Genomic DNA, 21,617 nt, shown 5'->3' with positions numbered 1-21,617 from the left:
CTGCTGGGCTTTCAAGGTAGCTGCTGTCATCAGCGGAAGTTGGAGTCTGCTTAGACAAATGTGAAGACATCAAAGTGACAGCCCCAGGGCAGATATTCACGGAAGTCTGCACACTTGGGGAGAAGGCTCCTTGAATCCCGGGAATGGGGTACGGTGGGGAGGAGAGTCTCCATTTCCAACCTGCACGACGGACAAGGTCGGCATCAGCAGGACCCAGCGGAAAATGACACATATGAAAGCCTGGGGCAGGCAGGGCCTGACATCCGGGGGCTCAACAATGAGCGCGTGTCCTGCCCCCCACCGTGAATGTGGGCCTTTGCTTCGCACCCACTGTAGGTTCTTATGGTCAAGAAGGCAAACAAGTTCTGATGGCCACATTCATACACGTGAGAACACACACTCTTCGAGGGGCAAAGTTCTTACCAAAACCACATCTGAGCTTGTGACGCCAAAGCCCTTTTATTCTTGGTCCCCAAGGGCACATTTTTTGAACAATATTTTTTATTCAAAACAGTTTAGTAATCAGTAATGATTTGCATTTCACTTCTGTGAAGTACCTTAAACACATTTCATTTTCAGCAAAAGAATCCCATCTGCCCAAATATAGAAAAAATCAGCTTTACCTGTTGCAGGGGAAAAATAAGACAGTGGGAAGACGGTCAACCATAAATTCCCAAGGAAGGTCGTTCTGAGACACATCAATCCTGGCAAAGGGAAAGATGAAAAAAAGTAAAGGATCAGCCCAAGACACTCCAACCTGAAAAAACCTTCTCCAATAATAGAAGAGCCTGGAACACTTTCTGTGGCCACACTGACCAGCCCCTCTTAGTGGTGCACGACCAACACAAGCTGGTTGCAACTCAGGCAAGAAGAACCAATGCTTCCAGAACATGCCACTTTCCACTGTACTTGTGGAGTGGAAGTGACATGTCCTGATAGTAAAAATGAGCTGCCCCAAAAAACAGTACAAAACAAAACACCTCACTGGCACCTCAGGAGCAGTCCACCCACCTGACAGGGCCTGGTCAAGTACTTTAATCCCTGAATCAGCTCTGGAAAAAGGAAATCACTGTGCAAAATACAGCCTCTGAAGACATAAGAAAGCTGGAAAATAAAGACTACACACTATTTTATATTTTGTAAGTCTGGATGGGGCCACAAAACCTTTATTTTTTTTTAGAAGATTTTAGATTAATTTTCTAACACAGAAAATGATACCTTTGCTCAATTACCCACCCAGTGCTTTATTAATATTGAAGGAGGCAGCAGTCCCTCCTGTAGCCCGCACTTGGCTAAGTGCAGCAGCCCCCAACCCAGACCACAGGGATAGCTCAGGCGGTGCAGAAACAAACAAACAAACACACAAAACAAGAAAACACCCTAGAAGGAGGGAGCAGACCGTGGAGGGCCACTTGGCCAGGTGGCTCCGATGTCCATCATCACAAACAATGCATAAAAAAGATGGCAAATTTTTGAATCATTAACTTGACAGAAGTTTCCAGAAAGTATAATGGGGGAGTGGGAATGAATCAGTGCCACGCATCTGTCCAGAAGGATGGCCAAATTATAATGGTTTTAAACAACTGAACAAAACAGCACTCCTGCCTCTGCCTGGGACAGCCCACGTAAAATGTCAGAGTTCTATTTTTTAAACAAGTGACACTGAATGCTTTCGTTATCATCAAATACTTTTCTTCTCCTGAGTGTTACTTCAAAAAAGCAAGTAAGATTGAAAGAGAAACATTATCATTAACATCCACTCAGAATTCCACTGGGCTAGTCGGGACCTTCTTTCTGGGATTCGCATTTGGGCTTGGTGTGCAAACCTCCACGGTGTGAAGAGCAGCGCTCAGACGTTTCATATGGACTCCTTTCAATTAATGATGTGAAAAGCATTGTTCTAATAAATGGGTCAACATTCCATCACACTCGAAGCCCCAGTGTACTTAACTGTTGCTCTCCTGCTACAATGACTGGCTCAGCTCCTCTCCAAGTCCTAGTTTCTTAATTCCCCAAAGTGAAATTAACTGGGGCAAAACTGTGTAACCATTTCTGTACTTTCCTACAAATGTTGCTAACATGCTTTCCAAAAAGGTTACGCCCAATTCAAGACCTAGGTCTGACATTGCCAACCTCACTTTATCAACACAAGATGCTGTCACTTAAAAGCAACTGTTAGTAAGTATAAATGATACTTTGTTATTGTTCTAATTTACATTTATTAGACTGTCATCTCCACACTTAAGTTTATTTATACTCTCCTCCTCCAGGAGAAACCTACCCAAGTCTTTTCTTCCCCCAGGAGTCCCTCCCAGCTGTGACTCCCCCTGCCCCCCAGATGGTTTTTCACTGTGGTAAAATACACACAAAATGTCCCAGCCTGCCCACTTCCGAGCCCAGAGCTGAGCAGTGGGAAGTGCACTCATAATGGGGCGCAGCCATCCCCATCACCTAGCTCTGCAACCATTTCTTCATCCTGCAAAGCAGAGACTCTCTATCCATTCAACAGCCCCCCACTCGCCACCACACCGACCATCTACTTTCTCTCTCTGTGACTCTGACTCCTCTGGGGGCCTCACAACCTGGCAATCACATAGCAGGTGTCTTTCTTTCTTTCTTTCTTTTTTTTTTTTGGAAGATTTTATTTATTTGAGAGAGAGAAAATGTGTGAACACAAGCAGGGCAGGCAGGGGCAGGGGCAAAGCAGACTCCCCACTGAGCAGGGAGCACTGAACCTTGCTTGATTCCAGGACCCTGAGATCATGACCTGAGCTAAAGGCAGATGCTGAACCGACTGAGCCCCCCACCCCATCCCAGCACCCATGCCCTTTTGTATCTCTGCACTTCATTTAGGACCGAGTCCTCAAGGTTCATCCACACTATAGCAGGTGTCAGAATGTTCCTTTTTCAAGGCTAAAGAACATTCCCCTGTGCAGAAGATCACATTCTCCTCTTGGCACTTCCTTAAACCTTTGTTCCTTCTCAGGGTCTGGAGTATGAGCACCTGATTCTGAGTCCTGTTCCCTCACTTACAGGCTGTGTGACTCTGGGCAAATTACCTACCCTCTCTGTGACTCAGTTGCCTCCTCAGTAAAAAGAGATCCTAAGACCTGCTTCACTGAGTGCTCCAGCAAGCAGGTCAGGTTAACATGTATACAGAGAAATCTCACGGCACACAGTAGCTCCTCAAATCTGGCTCTAAGCACCAGTTACAGCAGATCCAGTGGGTGAAACACAGATGCTCTAAAATATAGCTACTGTTCTTTTTTAAAGCCTACTTTCTTCATTTCGCTCATTGAGCCCTTTCCTAATGGAATCTGTTCGTCTTTAATTATTTTTTGTAACTGCTTCACTTTGCAAAGTTTCCATCTCTCAAATGAACGAGCAAACCCAGTACTCTTTGTTCTGATATTCTGTCCTATGATTTAATCTTTTATGTTTAATTCTGTCTGGAAGGCTGAAGTCTAATCAAGCCCCGCCCCAAACAGTTTAGTACCTTTTCCAAAAATTCTTCCTTTGACGCTTGTTTTTTACAAAACAAGAATTTAAAAATTGTTTTGCTTAGTACAGAGGCCACATCCAGTTACCCCCAAAATAAAAAAATTAGAACACATAGATATCAACCAATCCTTCCTCCTAATTTCAAGAGTGAGGAGGGAAACCAGACCTGGCGGAGAGATTTGCTCCAGGTCCCAGGGCCGGTTGGCAGCACATTGGGCACTGCTCCCCCTTCCCCTGTGCCAAGGCCGCAGGAAGTCGGGGGGCACCCTTCCCATGCTGTTCTGGAGAGTCGGCCAATGCGGGGGTTGTCCTAGCAACCAGGTCAGCGCTGCTCCCACACTCAGCCTCCCTGAATTCAATCAGGGCTAAACACACTCGACACCACGGAAAGAACACTCAGAACGCATCAGGAAAGCTTCGGTCTTAGTGAGGTTTTGCTCATGGCTTCAAACTGACAATTCAATCGCAGCAAGTCTTACCCAAGGTTAGCGAACAGCGGGCAGACCCTTGCAAACCATATGGCTAGGCTGCAAGGAGGGAAGACGGGCACAGGCCTGAAGCGCCGCAGGCTCCCTTACCTCGCCACAGTGAATGTATCCGTCGGCAGGAGGCGAGCGAGCTGGATAAAGACATGATTGAGGGATGGACAGAAGCCGCACCACGGAGCGTAATAAAGCAGCAAAACGTCCTGGGGGAGGGAAAGATGGCTGTTACTGGCCCTAGTAAATGGGCTCACATCCTCACTGTGCTCAGTACCCAGCAGGCATTCAAGAAATGCTGCTTATGCACCAATTATGAAAAATTTCATTTTTAGATCTTTCCAATTATGTGCTTTCTTTAAGGACTTTTTGCAGTTAGAAAACCAGCATGTAACTCATGCGTGTTGTGCGAGAAGACTGCCATGTGATTAACCTGCATATCAAACCTGAAGGCTCGCCCCACAACCCCGGGCGGCTCTGGGGATTATTTCAATAGGGAGCCATGATGTGCTTTCTGCCTCTCCCCTGATTCCATACCTGTTTTTGAAGGACCACTTCCCAAAAGGTATCAGTTGTCACTTCAGTGATTAGATGCTGAGAAGGGAACTGGGCAGAGTCACTTCCAATGAGATGCCTTTTCAAGGGACTGTAGAGAACGCTGAAGTTTTGAATAAAAGACTCTAAAAATAAAGAGAAAATGAGATCAGCTCTTCGCCAAGTATGGGGAGAGTAGCTGGCCTACTTTAAAGGCTACATTTAAAAAACCGGGCTGGCTTCTTAGGCTTACATTTTTAACACTTCACCTGCAGGTAAAACCCTGATCACAGCTGCCCGACGTGGCACGGGGTGTAGCTCTGAGAGGACTCCCCAGACAGCGATTACTTAGGTAACAAAACGCTATGCAGTGTCAGATGCTCTGGTATTTACAGACTAGGAATTCTCTTTTTTTTTTTTGCTCATGGGATCGGTCCACAGATAAGACACCCGAGACTGCAAAGATCATCATGCCACAATCTTTAAGAGATTTCAACCTACAATCCCAAGACCTCTGAACATCACTACAAAGACAGCTGCTACGCAAGCTGCCGCTTGTGGACAGGTGTCTCTCGTGCTCATTCATTCAAGGACAGGGAGTTATGGAGCTGTGGTCTTTGTTTATTCGAGTTCTTCAGGCTTCCTTCTTGAAAGTTTAGGGAAAATAACTCAATTATATTTAGTGGGAAAACCTACAAATAAAACCCACACGCAATCCAAACACCTAACTTGACCTGACAGCTTTCCCCTCCCCATAAACTCCACTGTCCTCAGAATGCTTGGTTGTCTGTCTGAAGCAGGACTGATCGGCTGCATTCCCCCTTCTTTCTCCTTCTTCTAACTCTCTCCATCTTGAGGTCCTGATCAACACTGATGTGTTCCACACAGGGAGGAGGAAGTGAAGCGTGGCACACACATACTAAAGACAGGTCACCGTCGGCATTGGAGTTACTTACTTGGCTAAGTTTCTGAAACTTAAAACCGAAAATTCTCTCCTCATGTGAACAAACCCTAAATCCCTAAACTGGCCCAGAGAAGCTGACTGAAGAGTCAACTCTGCAAACCAACGACACACAGGCATTTTTTAATGAGGACCCTTCAAATGTCACCAACTATAGGACAAAAAAAAAAACCTGCACTAGATGTATGTTGCAGAGTAGATACAGAAGATCACAAGAAATCTGAAGAAGCCTTTCAGAAGACCCTAAATTCAAATTGTACATCATTATGAGCTCACTGAATGCTAAGTGTATTACTGAGTGGAATTATGAAGTCCAATGAACAACCCTCTAAAACCGGGCTTGTTTCACTTTAACAAAACTCAGGGAGTGGTGGTGCCTGGGTGGCTCAGTAGGTTAAGCATCTGCCTTCCGCCCACGTCATGATCTCAGGGTCCTGATCTCAGGGTCCTGGGATGGAGCCCAGCATCGGGATCCCTGCTCAGTGGGGAGCCTGCTCTCCCTCTCCTCACCCCCACCCCCCAGCTTGTGCTCTCTCTTGCTATCTCTAATAAGCAAATAAAAAAAACTTTAAAAAAAAAAAAAAAGGAACGGAAAGAAAACTTGGTCTAGCAAAATGTAACTTTAGAAAACACAAATCAAGGGGCGCCTGGGTGGCTCAGTGGGTTAAAGTATCTGCCTTCGGCTCAGGTCATGATCCCAGGGTCCTGGGATCGAGCCCCAAATCGGGATGTCTGCTTAGCTGGAAGCCTGCTTCCTCCTCTCTTTACCTGCCTCTCTGCCTACTTGTGATCTCTGTCAAATAAATAAATAAAATCTTAAAAAAAAAAAAAAAAAAAAAAGAGAGAGAGAGAGAAAACACAAATCAGGAGCAATTTGTAGTATCGATACAGAATGCAGTTCAGAGAGGGACTGGTCACAGGGTTCCTCTGAACACTTAAGAGCATCACGTTTATAATATATAATTTGACATTATGTAAATCAACATTTACATAAGCCTCTCCAAAAGTGTCAAATATCAGAAACAAGCTTCACCTGGGCTTAAAAGAAGACAGCTAAAAGGACTATTATTTAGGGGTCTTTGAGTTTACTCTTGCTTTCATACCTTCTAAAACTTGGAAATAAAAGGTTTCCCTCCCTACGGAATTCCTCCTGTCTCCATTTGGCAAACACTGACTTTCCCTGTGTTTCCACTGAGGCTGAACTAACACGGCTTTTGAATTCTCACTTCCTTGTGTGGACATCAAGGATGTCAGCTAAGCCCTGGGAACAGGACAGTGTGGGTTAGTTTACCGATGCTGCCAAGCGCCAAGGGCAAGTTCGCGATGCTTTCCCAGAACGGGCCCCCCTACCCCCAAAGTGGTTTCTGCTGGTTTGCAACAGACACTTGTTTATTGCACTTGACACTTGTCTGTTACAATCTAGGAACCCAAGGTCAGAGCAGCATTTCTCAAGGAGGTAAAAACAGCAACTGAGCAAACTGGGTCTAATGGCCTTGATACTTGTACATCCAGACCTGAGACCAAAGGGAGGGCAGGTGGTTCTACGTTTCACCACTTCCTGTTTAAGCTCTTTTAGAATGGCGCTGCCCTGGGGGTCCCGTTCATCAGCTCCCCAGGACGCTCCCAGCACAACAGCTCTCCACCCCACTGCCCTTCCTGCAGCCAGGGGCCCACCCCACGCAGCTCACTCCAACTCAGAAACGGGACAGGCACTGCCCATCTGGAACGTTGGGCTCCTATCCCCCCCAGGGGTTACATGACAAACTTATCCCAAATGGGGAGTTCGGAAGTTTCTGTTCCCTTTAATAGACAAAATTAGCTTCTTTTAAAATGGTCACCAAATACAGTCTAAAGATTTCAAGTGAGCTACAGAACTGACATCCCCCCAAGACTAAAGGTAGAGATCCCTCGATAAAAGTTACCGGTATTAAGTTAAGCAATACTCGTTATGTTTGGGGAAGGAAACTGCCCACAGTACCTAGGGTGAGCTTCCTAAGGGCTTGTTTTGGATCCAAGATATAGTGAGACTCTTCTTTCACATCAACAATTGCGGCAAACTCCTTCACCCGAGTGGCGCTCGGAGCCCCCAGCCTCTCTGCATATAACCAAAATAAATTTGAATCCAAAAGGTAGATGTTCAGGGTCTTGTTCGTTCTGCAGCTCAGGCCTGTGAAGTCTGTGCTACTCACGTCCACTTCAGGAAAGAGATACCTGTTCTCCTCAATGTGAGGAACGGAGCCTGGGGGGTCAGCCTCACATTTCTTCTCGAGGGAAGAAAGCGCGATGGTTGGGGTTTCAAAGACACTGTGTCCAGCATCAATGAAGCCCGTCACGGCCCTGTTTATAGTCCTGCAACATGCAGTGTAGTAGCTGAAGGGGCTGTAGGAACTCAGAAAATTGCTGCACTCGATGCTGCCCGACGCCACGTGATAAAAGATCTGCTCCTTGAGGTAGAAAGAATCCAGAGCTGCCGCCATCTCGAAAAAGCTGCACTGCGGCATGCCCACCGAGCTGGGCCGGACTCCCCCCGTGGTCTGATTGACACACAGCTCACAGACGTTGTGGGTCCTGGAGACGGAGTGCCAGTGGGGCAGCACCACGGTGTTACAGCAGGGGGACGCCGTGATCAGCGATGGCTCCGGCAGCTGCGCGGGGGGCTCAGGCGCCAGAGGCCTGAACACCGGGCCGTCCACTCGCCGCAGGTGCTGAAGGAGCCGCTCCACCACCTGGTCCCCACGACAGTTGTTATACTCCAAGGCCACTTCGGTGATCTGAAACACAGGGCAGAGCCATGAGATGCGCAGCCACGGCGGAAGGAGAGACCCGCGGCCGATGGGTCCAGAGAGCCCCCTGGTCTGATTCACAAGAAGCTCCGGCTGGCTCTTCCTCTCCATGCATCCAAGAGGAAACCAGTACACCAAGAGCTATTCAGGAAGAGGCTTGGATTATCTTTCAGAACATGTCACTCTCTTAACAGTGAGCCAACTGTGTAGAGCAGGAGGGGGCCTCAGAGGCAGACGTCTCCGTCCACCAGGAGACAAGAGCCAAGCTCCCCCTGTGACGTACCTCGAGGCTGAGGGGCCAGGGACACATTTTAAATCTCAGCTCCCAGGTGAGTGCATTTGCCTTCAGAGCTTTGTAACTCTCCCACAGGGATGATGTCTTCTTTCTTCACCCTCACTAACAGTCTGAACACGTCCCAAACACCTAATGAGTAGGTCACAGTATTTCAAGCAATCCTGTTTCCAAATAAACACCCACCTCACAGGAGGCTTCAAATTCAACCTGCTCCAAACCACACTCATCCATCCTGCCTTCCCCCATCACATCCCGCCTTCCCCCATCACATCCCCCTCCCCCTGTAGAAATCAGCATCAGAGTGGGAACGGCTAACCCTCAAGCCCACCACCTTGGACTTCAGCAACAAAGCCCGCCCCTTCCTTCGAGTCCCCACGGCCTCAGTTCAGGCCTTCAGTTGTCACAGAACACCACAGCATGCTCTCCCCTGCTTGCTTGGCCTCCACACTGTCACTACTGATTTTAAAATTACCACCCTAGGGGCACCTGGGTGGCTTAGTGGGTTGAGCCTCTGCCTTCGGCTCAGGTCATGATCCCAGCGACCTCGGATAGAGCCCCGCATCGGGCAGCAGGGAGCCTGCTTCCCCCACCCTCTGCCTGCCTCTCTGCCTACTTGTGATCTCTGCCTGTCAAATAAATAAATAAAACCTTTAAAAAATAAAATAAAATAAAATTACCACCCTAAGCACAGCACTCTTCTGCCGAATGACATTCGATGGCTTCCTACTACCCGGATGATACAACTTGACACAGTCTGGCCTGCATCTGCCTTTCCGGTGTCGTCCCACCCTCTTTAGAGCAGGCCTGGCCAGGACCTCCTCCATCCGACACACCTCAGTACTGCCCCCAGGCCGAGCAGCAGGGTGGCTGCTTCAGGAGAGCTAATGCCCCTGTACCCTACCTCACCTGGGAGCTCTGCTCTGTATCTTCAAGGCCCCAAAGCCCTTCCTTCCCACAGTCTCACAAGTGTCTGCTGAGACAGCCCTCCCCCCAACAAGCTTAGAGACCTTCATGGGTTGGGACCCTGCTGGATTTCTCCTGTTCTCCACAGAGCCAGGGACAGAACAAATGCCCAAGATCTGGGGAATGAATGGCATCTCGGGGTAACATACACATCCCCACGTCCTGGGGAGAGTAACAGCTTTCCCCTCAGGTCAGTATCAGCCTGATGAGATTCACATTTCATTCTGTTTCCAAACTGAACACCTTTTACTACCCTCCCCAGGTTCATAAGAAAAACAAGCAAGTCATTATAATCCAAAGGCATTTACTCCATCTACTCTCTAAAAGAGAATCACGTGCTAACTTGGATCAAATCTTGCCACTTATTTAAAAGGTGTTAAGTCACTCGGGATTTTGTTTCATGAAAGTGTGTGTGTGTGTGTGTGTGTGTGTGTGTGTGTGTGTGTACGCGTGCGTGCACGCAAAGCCATTTAATGAGTACTTTTCCAATTTAAAAAAAATCCCAATTCTATATATGGTATTCATAGAAATTGTTAATTCAAAACATATGCCTTTGTACAGAAAAATGAACGGAATAGTTCTCAGGCATAAAAAAAGACCACTTAAGAAGATAAACCAGTGTTTCATTTTCTTTCCTCTCCCCCACCCCCCGCCATAAAAACATCTCAGGCCTTTGTGGCTAAGGCTCTGACAGCACACCACACTCACAAGGTCAAGCCCGTATGATTCACAGGAGCCCAGCGGCCCTCTGGCCCCATCTGGGCACTGCCTGACACCCGAAGACACCATGGATTACCATTCCCACCCATGCCCCTGCCCCCCCCCCCAAAAAATCCCACAAAAATTAAAGTATTTATGCAATTTTTTTTTTTTACAAAAAGTCCAAGTAGGAGTATATTTACAGCAGCAGGAGTCCTTAAAGGTCTTCTCAGCTCTTGTCACAACATTGCTCATAAGCAAAGAAGCCATATAAAGGATATTTTTAATTGAGGAAACTATTTTGTATAGAGTAATGCTCTTAAAATGTAAGGAATTCTTATTTTTCTCCTATAAACTGAACTGGTTTTTATTTTTATGCCTCTTTCACACACTGGGCAGTTGTGGAAAGGGGAGTCCAGTTTCATCTTCACATGTGAATCGCCTGACGCCATACTTCATCTCCCATGAACTAATAAGAAAAATATGGCACATAATTTTAAATGTGCTGTAAATGCTTTCTTCCATCTTCTTTCATCAGACGCTCAGCGCTGCGAGAGGCACACGGACTCCTCACTGGCCGCAGGGAGCAGCTCTGCAGAGACGCACGCTTCAGTGGCCTGACACTGTGGTCTCCCATGGGTGAGGGGCATGCGTGTGTCAGCAGCTGCCGGGCCCAGACCGGGGCTCACAGTGGAGCCTGCACACAGCTGTCCTCTGGTTGGTCCCCGCCACACTCCCCACTATGGCTGCCTCAAAACCCATTGCCTGGCAAGCTCCAGTGCTACTAACCTCATGTGATGCTGACCTCTCTCCACCATGTCAGCTTCCTCAACCGCCTGCCGCAGTGGGCCTCCAGGTGGGCATGGGAAAAAGGCTTAAAGCATAAACTCTCCTGTGGTTGAGGAGCTGATGAGTTCAGAACCCAGCCTGGGAATGTCCAGGTGCGGTGTTTGGGCAACCCAAGCCTGAGGGTTTCCTTACCTCTCTGCTCACACACCCCACTTCCCATCCCCACCAGCGCCCAAGTTCCAGACTTTACTACTTCCCACACTCCTGGAGCAGTGCTGCCTGGAAAACGTGAATCATGGGAACACACAGCTCAGCTGACATCTCTCCTCTGTCAGTGTGACTGTGCTAGCCACGATTAACCCTGAAGGCCTCAGTCACACGCAACCGCCTCTCCTGTTCAGGCTTCCAATCTGGGTCTTCTCCAGGCGGCCCCTCTAGGGGCTACGCAACCCACACTACTTCCTAACCCCAAACTTGCAGGAACCTCCCCACCACTGTGCCTCTGCTCAGGCTATGCCTTCCCTTATGTTTCCCTCAACCCATCCACATCCTGGCCACCCTGAAAGTCTGTCCCCCATACCTGCCCCGCCCACAGCCTCTCCTAATCTTGCCCCTGGCTGCCCTTAGCTTTCTGGGACACAGCCCTCTCTCCTCCAGTTCCTCCTGAGTGGGGTCCGGGGCTGACCTTCCTCCACCTTGCATTAATTAAAAGCAAGCCGCTGCCGCCCTCCTGAACAAGCCCCTGAGACCGTGAGAGTAAGGCTGCGTCTTCTCCATCTTTCTCACCCACGGCTCCCTGACACAGTGCTCCATAAACACTTGCTAAAATGACCTCAAAGGAAGAGGGAAATGTACTGCACAGAACACTTTACTTGGCTACGTAATTCATAATCTGCTGAGATGCCATCTGGTTTTCAACAATCTCAACCACACAGCGAGGTTAGGGGAATCCACTCATCTTGCGGGGACACTCTGAGCTCAGAGGAAAGGAGATACAGGAACAAAGTGATTTAACAAAAAAAAAAAAAGAAGAAGAAGAAGAAGAAGAAGAAGGCGGCCTGGCCAGAGATGGAGGGGTTAGGGCAGAGAAGAGAGATGCTAAGCCAGGGAAAAAGGCAGGAAAGCTAGTGTCCTCCTGCCAGAGGCCCAAATCCAACAACCCCCTAAACAGGGGAACTGGGCTCCAGTCACAAAACACTACCCCACCCAGGTCCCTGACTTGCCCAAATTAGACAAGACAGAATTCTCCACAAAGAAATTTTAAAAGTCAAAGTAAAAACCCCAAACTGTAGCTGTGCCTTGGATGAAAACACCCCACCTTTCCTATAAAGAGCCTTAAGGCGCTTAAGAGTAGATGCAGTAAAAGCCTAGGAAATTTGGAGTGTCTTAGTTCATAAAATATTTGCGTAGTGAAGATTTTCTTCAGGAAATAAGTCTTATTACTTCAAGTCCTCCCTAATCAGAGGAAAAGAAACAAAAGCCATTTCATTTCTCTCCTTTCTTCCTTGAAGCCAGGGTAGCAGCAGGGATAACAACTTTCACAATGAGGCTCCGGAGTATCAAAGTCAGGGGCCTGGCTGGAAAAGATCCCCGAGCCCCTGTCGCCTCCAGGCAGACCACCAGGCTGAGGCAGAGAGGCCCGGGGAGAGGCTGCGTCTGGTTAGCCGGGCCAGTGCTACAATGGCTGTCCGAAATTGGTTTGGGCCCATTAAGGGATCCTTGAGGGAAGGAAAAAATAACCCCCCCCCCCCCCCCCCCGTAAATCCAATTTAGCAATCCCAGGCACACTCTGGTAATTGTTATTACTCTCTCTAAGTGCCTCCAAATGATCCGCATATAAAACAAACTCACACCCGGAGAGTGAGTGCACCGGCGGAAACGGGAAAAGCAGGAGGGAGGGGCAGACTCCCGACAGCTCTGGCTCTGGAAACTGCTCTGCTTATCTTCACCACGGGAAAGGCTTAGAGAAACAAGGGAGCCCAGTATCCCCACTGTTGTTCCCTGGCTGCTGGCTGAGCGCGGCCAGGGCTTGCCGTCAGGCCCCCCCACCCGACAACGGCGCCTCCAAGGCCACTCGAACCCTGCCTGTGCTGCTCTCCATCCCCTCTATCCCACTCCCCCAGTGGGTCATGGCGGACAAGAGACATCTGGTCCTACCCTGGGGAGGCACAGGATGGTCATGCCTGTTCGCGCCAACTCCCCCAGACCCGAGCAGCTGTCAGTCAATGTGGCCAGCGAGGCGGCAGCCATCTGCGGCACACACTCTTCTCCTGCCCATTTATGGGAGGAAGGAGTAACGCCACAGAAAGGCAGCTGCCACTCCTCGCAGGCTCTTGGATCCTGGTAGAAATCACCCTGAACGTGGAGTGAGACATCCAAGTTCATGAGGTTTACCTGCTCCCTAGGAGATACCTTTTAACATCAGGACTCTTACCTCATCTATTAAAGGGTGGCTTTCGGCTAAAGGATTGAAAGGTACAAACACAAGAAGCGCAGGCCCCTTCTTCAGTTCATTGTTCAGCAGGAGGCTCTTGCCGCCGTGTGGCCGCAGCCATCGGAGGAGCGCCTCTCGATTTTCTAAGGCCCACTTATGGATGTTCTCTGCGGTGTAGCTGACCACCTCCCTGGGAAAGACCTGCAGAGGACAACACAGGGAGGGCTGAAGGCAGGGCAGGCTCAAGAGGCCCCGACCACCCCACTGCCGCCCAGGTGCACACAAGACGACTCCAGGCCGTGACCTGCCCCGGCTCCTCCAGTCAGCGTTTCCTCCTAAGTGGCTGCAAAGAGCACGGGCAGCTCAGAGGGGCGACTCTCAGGTCACAGAGCCCTCCAGCTCCCTTCAGCAGACGCCTCAACCAAGGGAGAACTCTCCAGATCTGCTGCTGGCAAAAGTGGCCTCTTCCACCCTGGCCAAGGGGAACTATTACATTTTACTGGGTTCTTACAAAAGAATTATTGTAAAAGGATCAATGAATACCCAAGGGAATAGAAGTTATAAAGTTGAGGATAATTTAGATTTTTACGCTGGTTCCTCAAAGCTTGGCTCATAATGGTGGGAGAAGATACTCCTTAGGGCAGAGCTTTGTATCTGCATCTTCCAGCCACCTGTACCCCAGTGACTAGAAGAACACCTGTCACACAGCAGAACTCAACAAATACTTGAATGAATCCACGCATGACCTAGAACTTGTACAAAGCCACAGATCACCCTTACGTGTATGGAATGAAGCAAAGAGACACGTAGATTTTGTGCTCTGTTTAAAGTAGGTCAACATAATATTATGTTTGGAAATTCCAATATGGCTCACTGGGTTTCAAATGAAACTCCCCAAAAAAAGTGCTTTGGATGGTTCCACAAAATGAGATCTTTTATACTCTCCAAAACTGAGAATTAAAATGCCTCGTGACAAGGATGTCCACCGGTTTTATTTGTTAAAATACTGGAATCCCAATAGTATTTCATTTGATAAAAAGAATTCTGGGGCACCTGGGTGGCTCAGTGGGTTAAGTCTCTACCTTGGGCTCAGATCATGATCTCAGGGTCCTGGGATGGAGCCCCACATCGGGCTCTCTGCTCAACAGGGAGCCTGCTTCCTCCTCTCTCTGCCTGCCTCTCTGTCCACCTGTGATCTCTCTCTCTGTGTCAAATAAATAAAATCTTAAAAAAAAAACAAAACTATTAAAAGGAATTCTGCTAAATCAACCACCAACCTTCAGAACTACAGACCTGAAGCAGTAAGCCCAGTGCATCTGCCAGCGCCTTTCCCACAGCCCCAGCTTCTCTCTGTTTTATGCTCCTTCCTCAGTGCCCTCCCCTCTAAACCCATATGACGGATGTTGGTTGTGTAGCATGCTACAGGAGGAGGATGGAGGAAAAAGACCAGCAGTGAAAGCAGAGGAAGTAAGAAGCAGCTCAGGGGCACGAGGAGGATGGGCGGGTGGCAGAGAAACCAGCGAAGCAGGGACTCTCAAAGTGGGGACGACAGGAGTTTGAAAAAACAAACTCAGACATCATAAACACATTTCTATTTGGAAAACACAAAAATACATCTGACTGCTGGAGTACAAATGACGTGAAATACAGCATAGCATCTGGGCTCCTAGGGATTTGCAGAAGCCAAGGGGACTGGCAACCAAAGTGGTGCCCCGGAGAGGGCCTAACAGTCCTCCCACAGGCATGAGACTTGCACGTCGAGTCAAGGGGAGCCCAGGTTCAGTGGGCTGGGTACACAGATACTGGTCTTCACTAAACCTATAAATCACACACACTGTCAGTGACATTAGAGACAGAATATACTTAAAAAAATAAACTCAGTGACAGGATTGAAGCAGCAGCAATATAACAGAGGCAAAGGGCTCCGCGGGGCACAGGTCAGTGCTCAGAAAGAGCTGAGCTGGGGCTGCTTCACTGAAAGCAAATGAAATCAGGGAGCAAAGACAATGGAAAACCAAGGCTCTCTGGGGTGAGAAGCCATCAGCTTCACACTGTGACTTAACAAGAACCTCAAAATCCGTTTCATCAGCTAAGGAGAAGAGCATACCACATGATTACTCCTGATGAATGGAACAGATGAACGAAGAACATCGCCTAATGGAAGTTTCACCTCTGAGAACATTATGCCCAGAGTAACAATTCTCCAACAGAATCATCCTGCGATTTCATCCGAGGAGGAAAACAAACAAGGCTGCACCAAAGTCAAAGAATAAAAACAAAGAATCGCTGGATGTTACATCTGAGAGCCCTCTGATGCATGGGTTTGCACATGGGGATGTGGGCTCTAGTGTGGGGTTGCAGGAACTCTCAATTTGCATATAAAAATCACATACACTTTCCTAGGGAGAGTGCCCATAGATCTTATCCAATTCTCAAAGAAGTCCATGACCTAAACAAGGTTAAGAACCACTGCACTAATATAAATGTGATTTCAAAATACTTACAAGTGATGTGTTGAAATGTCTATGTAAATACACACTTCCAGATTGTACTAAGGATACCAGTTTCGCAAGATGTTTATTTGTGATAACCCCAAATCGTATTGTTCCTAGGTAATCTGAAACAGAAAATTTGCCTTTATTAAAGAAAAAGCCTATGCCTTAAAACAACCACAAAATGCAATGATCAAGTCTTGATGCACAAATCCCCAGAGCAAAGCTCTTTTTGGTCACCTAGCCTAGGCAGAAATGGAGGAGCTGGAGAACCCTCCTCCAGGAACAGACCTCACATATCCTCCTGAGTAACAACCCCGACAGCCCCGAACACTGTATCTGCCTACAATGATCTGACCTCATGTCCTGTGACCCCGGGCCCCTCTCTCATTTGCCTCACCGTGGAGCCTAGGGGTATGTTGTTCTGTCTGGACACTTCCACCGCTGGCTCCTCACCATTCAGACCTCAGCTCCAGCCCCACCTTCTCCAAGAAGCCTTCCCTGACCACCCCACCTTAAGGCAAATATTCCAAGGACGAAGTCCATAAGGGGGAACCGGGACTTCCTCTCCGCTCAAGCACTCTCTCTACCTTTACTCTATTTTTTAACAGCACTTATTAGTATCTACATAATCTTGTTGATTTATTTTAATTTTCTTTGGTCCAACTTCCTCTTAACTTCTGTGAAGTTAGAAACCTTATTTATTGCTACTACCCCAGCACCTATCGCAGTGGCCAGGCATCTAAGAGATCAATAAATATTGGTTAAATGAATGAACCTAAAATGTACAAAGAACTCACAAAAATTAATAAGAAAAAGAAAGCAGTTAAAAATGCGCAAACCACAGACAAAAAGTAAAAGGCTAATAATTACATGAAAATACACTCAACCACCTATTTCAGAAGAAAGCAAATTAAAACAAGTACCTCTCTTTACCTCAAACTGCCCCAAATTTGAGACACGGGAAATACCAACTATAGGTGACCAGCAGAGAAAGGACGCTCTGACGTGATGCTGGTGGGACATGTAAAGTGACAGCCACTCAGGGGAGCAAGGGGTTGCATGCTCACAGTGAGACGGAGGCCGAGGCTGCGGCCCCAAATCCCACCGCGAGTCCGTGCCTGTGTGCCCAAGGTCACCTGTATGGGCAGTCACCAAGAAACACTCTGCAGGTGTTCAAAACAGTAGAGTGGGGCTACTATTTGACATGAACATTTTTCCTGACACATGTGAGGGGAAAAGCAAACTAAAGAAAGGTAAAGTGTATCTTTTTATGTTAAAAAAAAGAAAAACAACTCACATCTTATAAAACAACATACTTTTTTTTCCTACAGGCATGTATGTTTAAAAAAAAGTATAAGGACCCTGAAAGGATAATAAAAATAGTTTCGTGTGGGGGATAGAGATCAAAAGTGACCTTATCCTTAAGTCTTTCCCTCAAGGAGCAGATGTAGTATGTGTAGCTAAAAACTGATTAAATATCTAGTGTTAGAGGTGAGTGGGTAAGATGGTATAGGAAACAGTACCTTCTTTCTTAGCTCCATTCTGTTTTATTAGATGTTAAATAAGATACCGGTTACAGTTTAGATGTAACAAGTTCTATCCAAGTAGCCCAAATACAAACTACGAAGGTACAGAACACACCAAGCTCCCACCTTCGTCCTCCGAGCCCCACTCTGCAGCAGGGGTGTCACCTTGCTCTCGGGGGAGCGGTCGGCGGGGAGGGTGCAGTGTGGCGACCCGACACCACCTTTCATTCAAATCCAACTAGTTTAATAGGACACAACACCAAAGAAACACAGGAAGGATAAGCTAGACACAACAGAGACTGGTTACACATGGGGGCAGGGGCAAAGATGGGAAAGGAGAGGAAATGGGGTCGGAAGAACAGGGGTGAGGCAGCCTGACTCTGACTCTCCTCCGGGGACACCTTTTCCTATGGAGGCTCCCAGAGCTTCAGCGATGTTTCACATCCATCACAAACTCACAAACCAAAATCATTAAACCAACCAAGATGTGGGGGAGCCTAATGTGGAATCGCACCACAGAGGAGGGCTGGAGGGGTGCGGAGAAAGAGCGGAGTAACTGGAACAGTATCTTGACTGAGTATAGTAAAACTAAGGACAATGAGAGCCAGATTCTCAGGGCTGGGTGGAAAAAGTCACACATTACGAGAGGAAAGCTACATGCTGGTGTTAGATTGGAATCAGAGGAAATCAATATAAACTTAGGGCTTTTCACGCACATACACACCAATAACAGAAAGACAGCTACTCACCTATGTCTACGTGTGGGTGTAAATACATACATGTCCTGGCTCTACCTGCTCAAAGGGCCTACAAGTCATAACACCTGACACCAACCAGCACACCCAGCACCCTGATCTTGGCCTCTACATGCCTTTCCTCCATAAAAGAAACCAGGGCTCCCTGGAGAAGAGGCTGATTCCAGAGGTGGGGCAAGGGAAGTACAAAAGGAGACGGGCACACCTCAGTGTCACCATAAAGGACGGAGCATCTTCAAAGGATATAGGAGCCGACCCAAGACGCTCCTAATGGCAAAAGCTGGAACTCTTTGAGAAACAAAGTGAACAATGACCAGCCTTCCTGCAAAATGTCAAGGTCACGCAAAACATGGGAAGACTACAGAGTTGTCACCAGTCGGAGGAGACTAAGGAGGGAAAAAAAGAACTATATGTGATGTGGGATCCCAGACTGGAACAGAAAAGAAACACATTAGTGAAGACACTGGCAAAATTCAAACAAGGCCTGTGGTTCAGTTAATGATACTGTACGGATGGTAATGTCTTAGTTTTGACCAAGGTACAGTCACAAACGGTTGGTTACATAACATCTTAAGACTGGGGGAAGTGAGGTGCAGGAAGAAAACGGAGGAGATCCCTGTCCTATTTCTGCAACTTTTCTACAAGTATAAAATTAGCTCAAAATTTGAATTTTAAAAAACGGTATAACATGTAAGTTCAGATCCCAAAGCTGTCAGAAAAAAAAGCAGGACATAATACAGGGTGCGAAGGCACCACTCTTCAGAAGAAGGCTGAATCTTGGTGGACGGCCACCGCTAAAAAGAGAGGAGGAGAAGGAAAAGCAGCCAGTGAGGAAATGCATTTGACAGCTGGCCAATGTCACCAACATGACTTATCAGAGCAGAAAATAAAAAGTGACAGGCTGATCCAAAAGTTGAAAGGGCCTGTTCAAAAACCTGTTTAACTACATTAAGAATGGACAGCCTGCTGCACACAGTGGATTCGAACATGCCCAAACACATCACAATTTTAAAACTTTACTTTTCACATACAGAGGTATCTACGAAATTCACACATCTATTTTAAGTTCCTGCATGTAGCGGAAATCTCACTAGAAGAAGCCACTTAAATTTGCACTGTCATGTGTACAAGGGGTACTTGAATTAGCAGAGCAAGTTTATACTGTAAGAAAGACACAAAGAATAACACCTCTCACCTCCACATCCAGAACATTCTCTGTTAAGCGGGGCTCCGAGGCTTTCTACGGTAGGGGTCTCTGCCATTTCTAAAATGAATAATTTAATCCTAAAAGTAATAAAGCTTCAACATTTTAATTAAGGACTTTGAATTTGTTGAATTAAAAATAAATTTGGGGGACGACTGGGTGGCTCAGTCAGCTAAACATCTGCCTTCAGCTCGGTCGTGATCCCCGAGTCCTGGGATTGGGTCCCACGCTGGGCCCCTTGCTCAGCAGGGAGCCTGCTTCTCCCTCTGCCTGCCGCTGCCCCTATCTCTGAGCTCTCGCTCTCTCTTCTCTCTGATAAATAAAAGTCTTTTTTAAAAAAACTAAATAAAAATTAAAATAAATTTAGAATAATGCCTTTCCCCCCTTCCCCACCAAAATAAGGTCCAACAACAACATATGTGATCCTGTTCAATTAATTTTTTTTTTTAAATCTCAATAAACTCTTGTTAGCCAGGTAACTGGCCAGTTACAAGTGTCTATTAACCCATACAGTGAAAAGAGTTACAAAGACCGCTGCCTAATGTACCAAGACCAGGAGAGAACCTCAGGGGAAAGGCAGCAGTTATAGCCAGTTTCTGTAGCTGGTCAGACGGGAAACTAACGAGGGCGAGTTGAGCACAGCATGAACACTGGCGTATTGGCCATTTGCTGGAAAAAGTGCTGAGCCCTGGGACCTGGGTCCCTCCACAACACGGCAGTCCACCACATACGGCAGTCCACCACATAGGTGGCCACCATCTATGCCACCATCTATGCCCACAGGGCATCACGGCATCACAGCAGAATGTCACTACTGTGTGCTCTGAATAACAAAGATGCTTGCTCCGATCTTAATCTTATCTACTTTCTGTACTAATACATAGTTCACCCCTGGCTGTCTTTGAGAGTGAGGTTCTTCTCCACCACTAACCAAAAGCTCCACCCCTGCTTCCCACACTCCCCCTCGGTACCAGAGCTTCTGTTGACTGTCCGTACAGCGCCGTCACTGTTCACCTCGTTGCAACCACCAAAGGCGCATCCAGGATGGAAGAATCTGAAATTCCATCTGGTTTCTACTCAGATGCATCTGGCTCTCTTTCTGGCTCACATCAAGATTTTTCTTTTGGGGCTTTTGCTTAACATTTTAATATCAGACTATTTTATTTTGCTTAAACTTAATTTTTAACATCAAGACTTCAGTTTACTGTTGAGGTATAAAACACACACATACTAAGGCAATATCAACTACCTCTGGGAGGCAAAATGTTAACATTCTCAAACATTCCAGAAAGAGTAACAATAGCTTCTTTGGTTAAGAAGGAGAACAGATTTTCAACTGTAGGGCGCCTGGGCGGCTGAGTATGTAACTCTCGATTTAGGATGAGGTGAAGAGATGGAGCCCTGAGTGGGGTTCCACACTCAGCATGGAGTCTGCTTAAAAATCTTAAAAACCTTCAAAGAAACATAACAGACCACAGAAATGTCTGTTTCCAACACATGAACTTATAGCAATTACTTGCTTTTTGTTACCAGAACTGTGACTCTCAGGTTTGTGTATTTTCAAAATTCTTAATATAAAGCACAAAGCAATTATCCAGAAACTTTTCTGGCATTTGGGCACCACAGAGACAACATGCACATTCTGCTCCCGGCCACAACACTGCTAAATGCTAAGGAAACACAGAATTCCTTCACTAGGACTTTTAATTTCTTGTGAATCAGGGAGGAGAGAAATGTAGTTCCATACATCATTTAGGGGAACACAAACCACAGAGCTAACCATGCACGGTCACTACACCAACACGACACTAAATCCCTCACACTCCCTGCCATTTCACCAAAGCACAGTATGAAAATGATCAAGTACTTCTCTTGTGTGTATTTTGATGAAAATTTTTTTTTGTTTTTACACCTTCACGGAAGGAAAGACTTCAGCAAAGAAACCCCTCCGTTTACAAATCCCTCCTGCATCCCCATTTAAGGCTGTTCTTAAGGTCTAGCGCAAAGGTAACACGCTCTTTTTTTTTTTTTTTCCTTGCAAACAACCCTTAACAAATATAAGAGCAATTCTCAGCTCCCAGGCCTATAAAAATAAGCCAAGGACCAGTGCATTTTCAAACTGAAGTGTCTTTTAGAGGCGACCAGAGCACAGCTCCCTTATCTTCCAGAGAGAAAACCCGAAGACCAGTTGGAAAGGGT

The 21,617-nt window shown here is 47.1% G+C and overlaps 1 protein-coding gene across 4 annotated transcripts in view; it reads right to left on the bottom strand.

Annotated features, from left to right (window-relative positions):
• TXNDC11 (thioredoxin domain containing 11) overlaps positions 1-21,617 on the bottom strand; it is a 58,116-nt gene that overhangs the window by 4,230 nt on the left and 32,269 nt on the right. For 2 of the 4 annotated variants that reach the window (XM_032327675.1, XM_032327677.1), the window contains 6 exons: positions 15,943-16,055; positions 13,439-13,639; positions 7,454-8,246; positions 4,518-4,660; positions 4,080-4,189; positions 624-704 (listed from right to left, as the gene is read on the bottom strand). In XM_032327675.1, coding sequence (XP_032183566.1) covers positions 624-704; positions 4,080-4,189; positions 4,518-4,660; positions 7,454-8,246; positions 13,439-13,639; positions 15,943-16,055 — 1,441 coding nt within the window. Of the gene's footprint in view, positions 1-623; positions 705-4,079; positions 4,190-4,517; positions 4,661-7,453; positions 8,247-8,541; positions 8,654-13,438; positions 13,640-15,942; positions 16,056-21,617 lie in introns of those variants that run through there. The other 2 variants (XM_032327676.1, XM_032327678.1) reach the window with 2 other exon arrangements.

Source organism: Mustela erminea, chromosome 20 (assembly GCF_009829155.1).
Source record: "Mustela erminea isolate mMusErm1 chromosome 20, mMusErm1.Pri, whole genome shotgun sequence".
NCBI classification, from domain to species: Eukaryota; Metazoa; Chordata; class Mammalia; order Carnivora; family Mustelidae; genus Mustela; species Mustela erminea.
The sequence above is the reverse complement of the archived record's forward strand: the minus strand, read 5'-3'. Positions and strand labels throughout refer to the sequence as shown.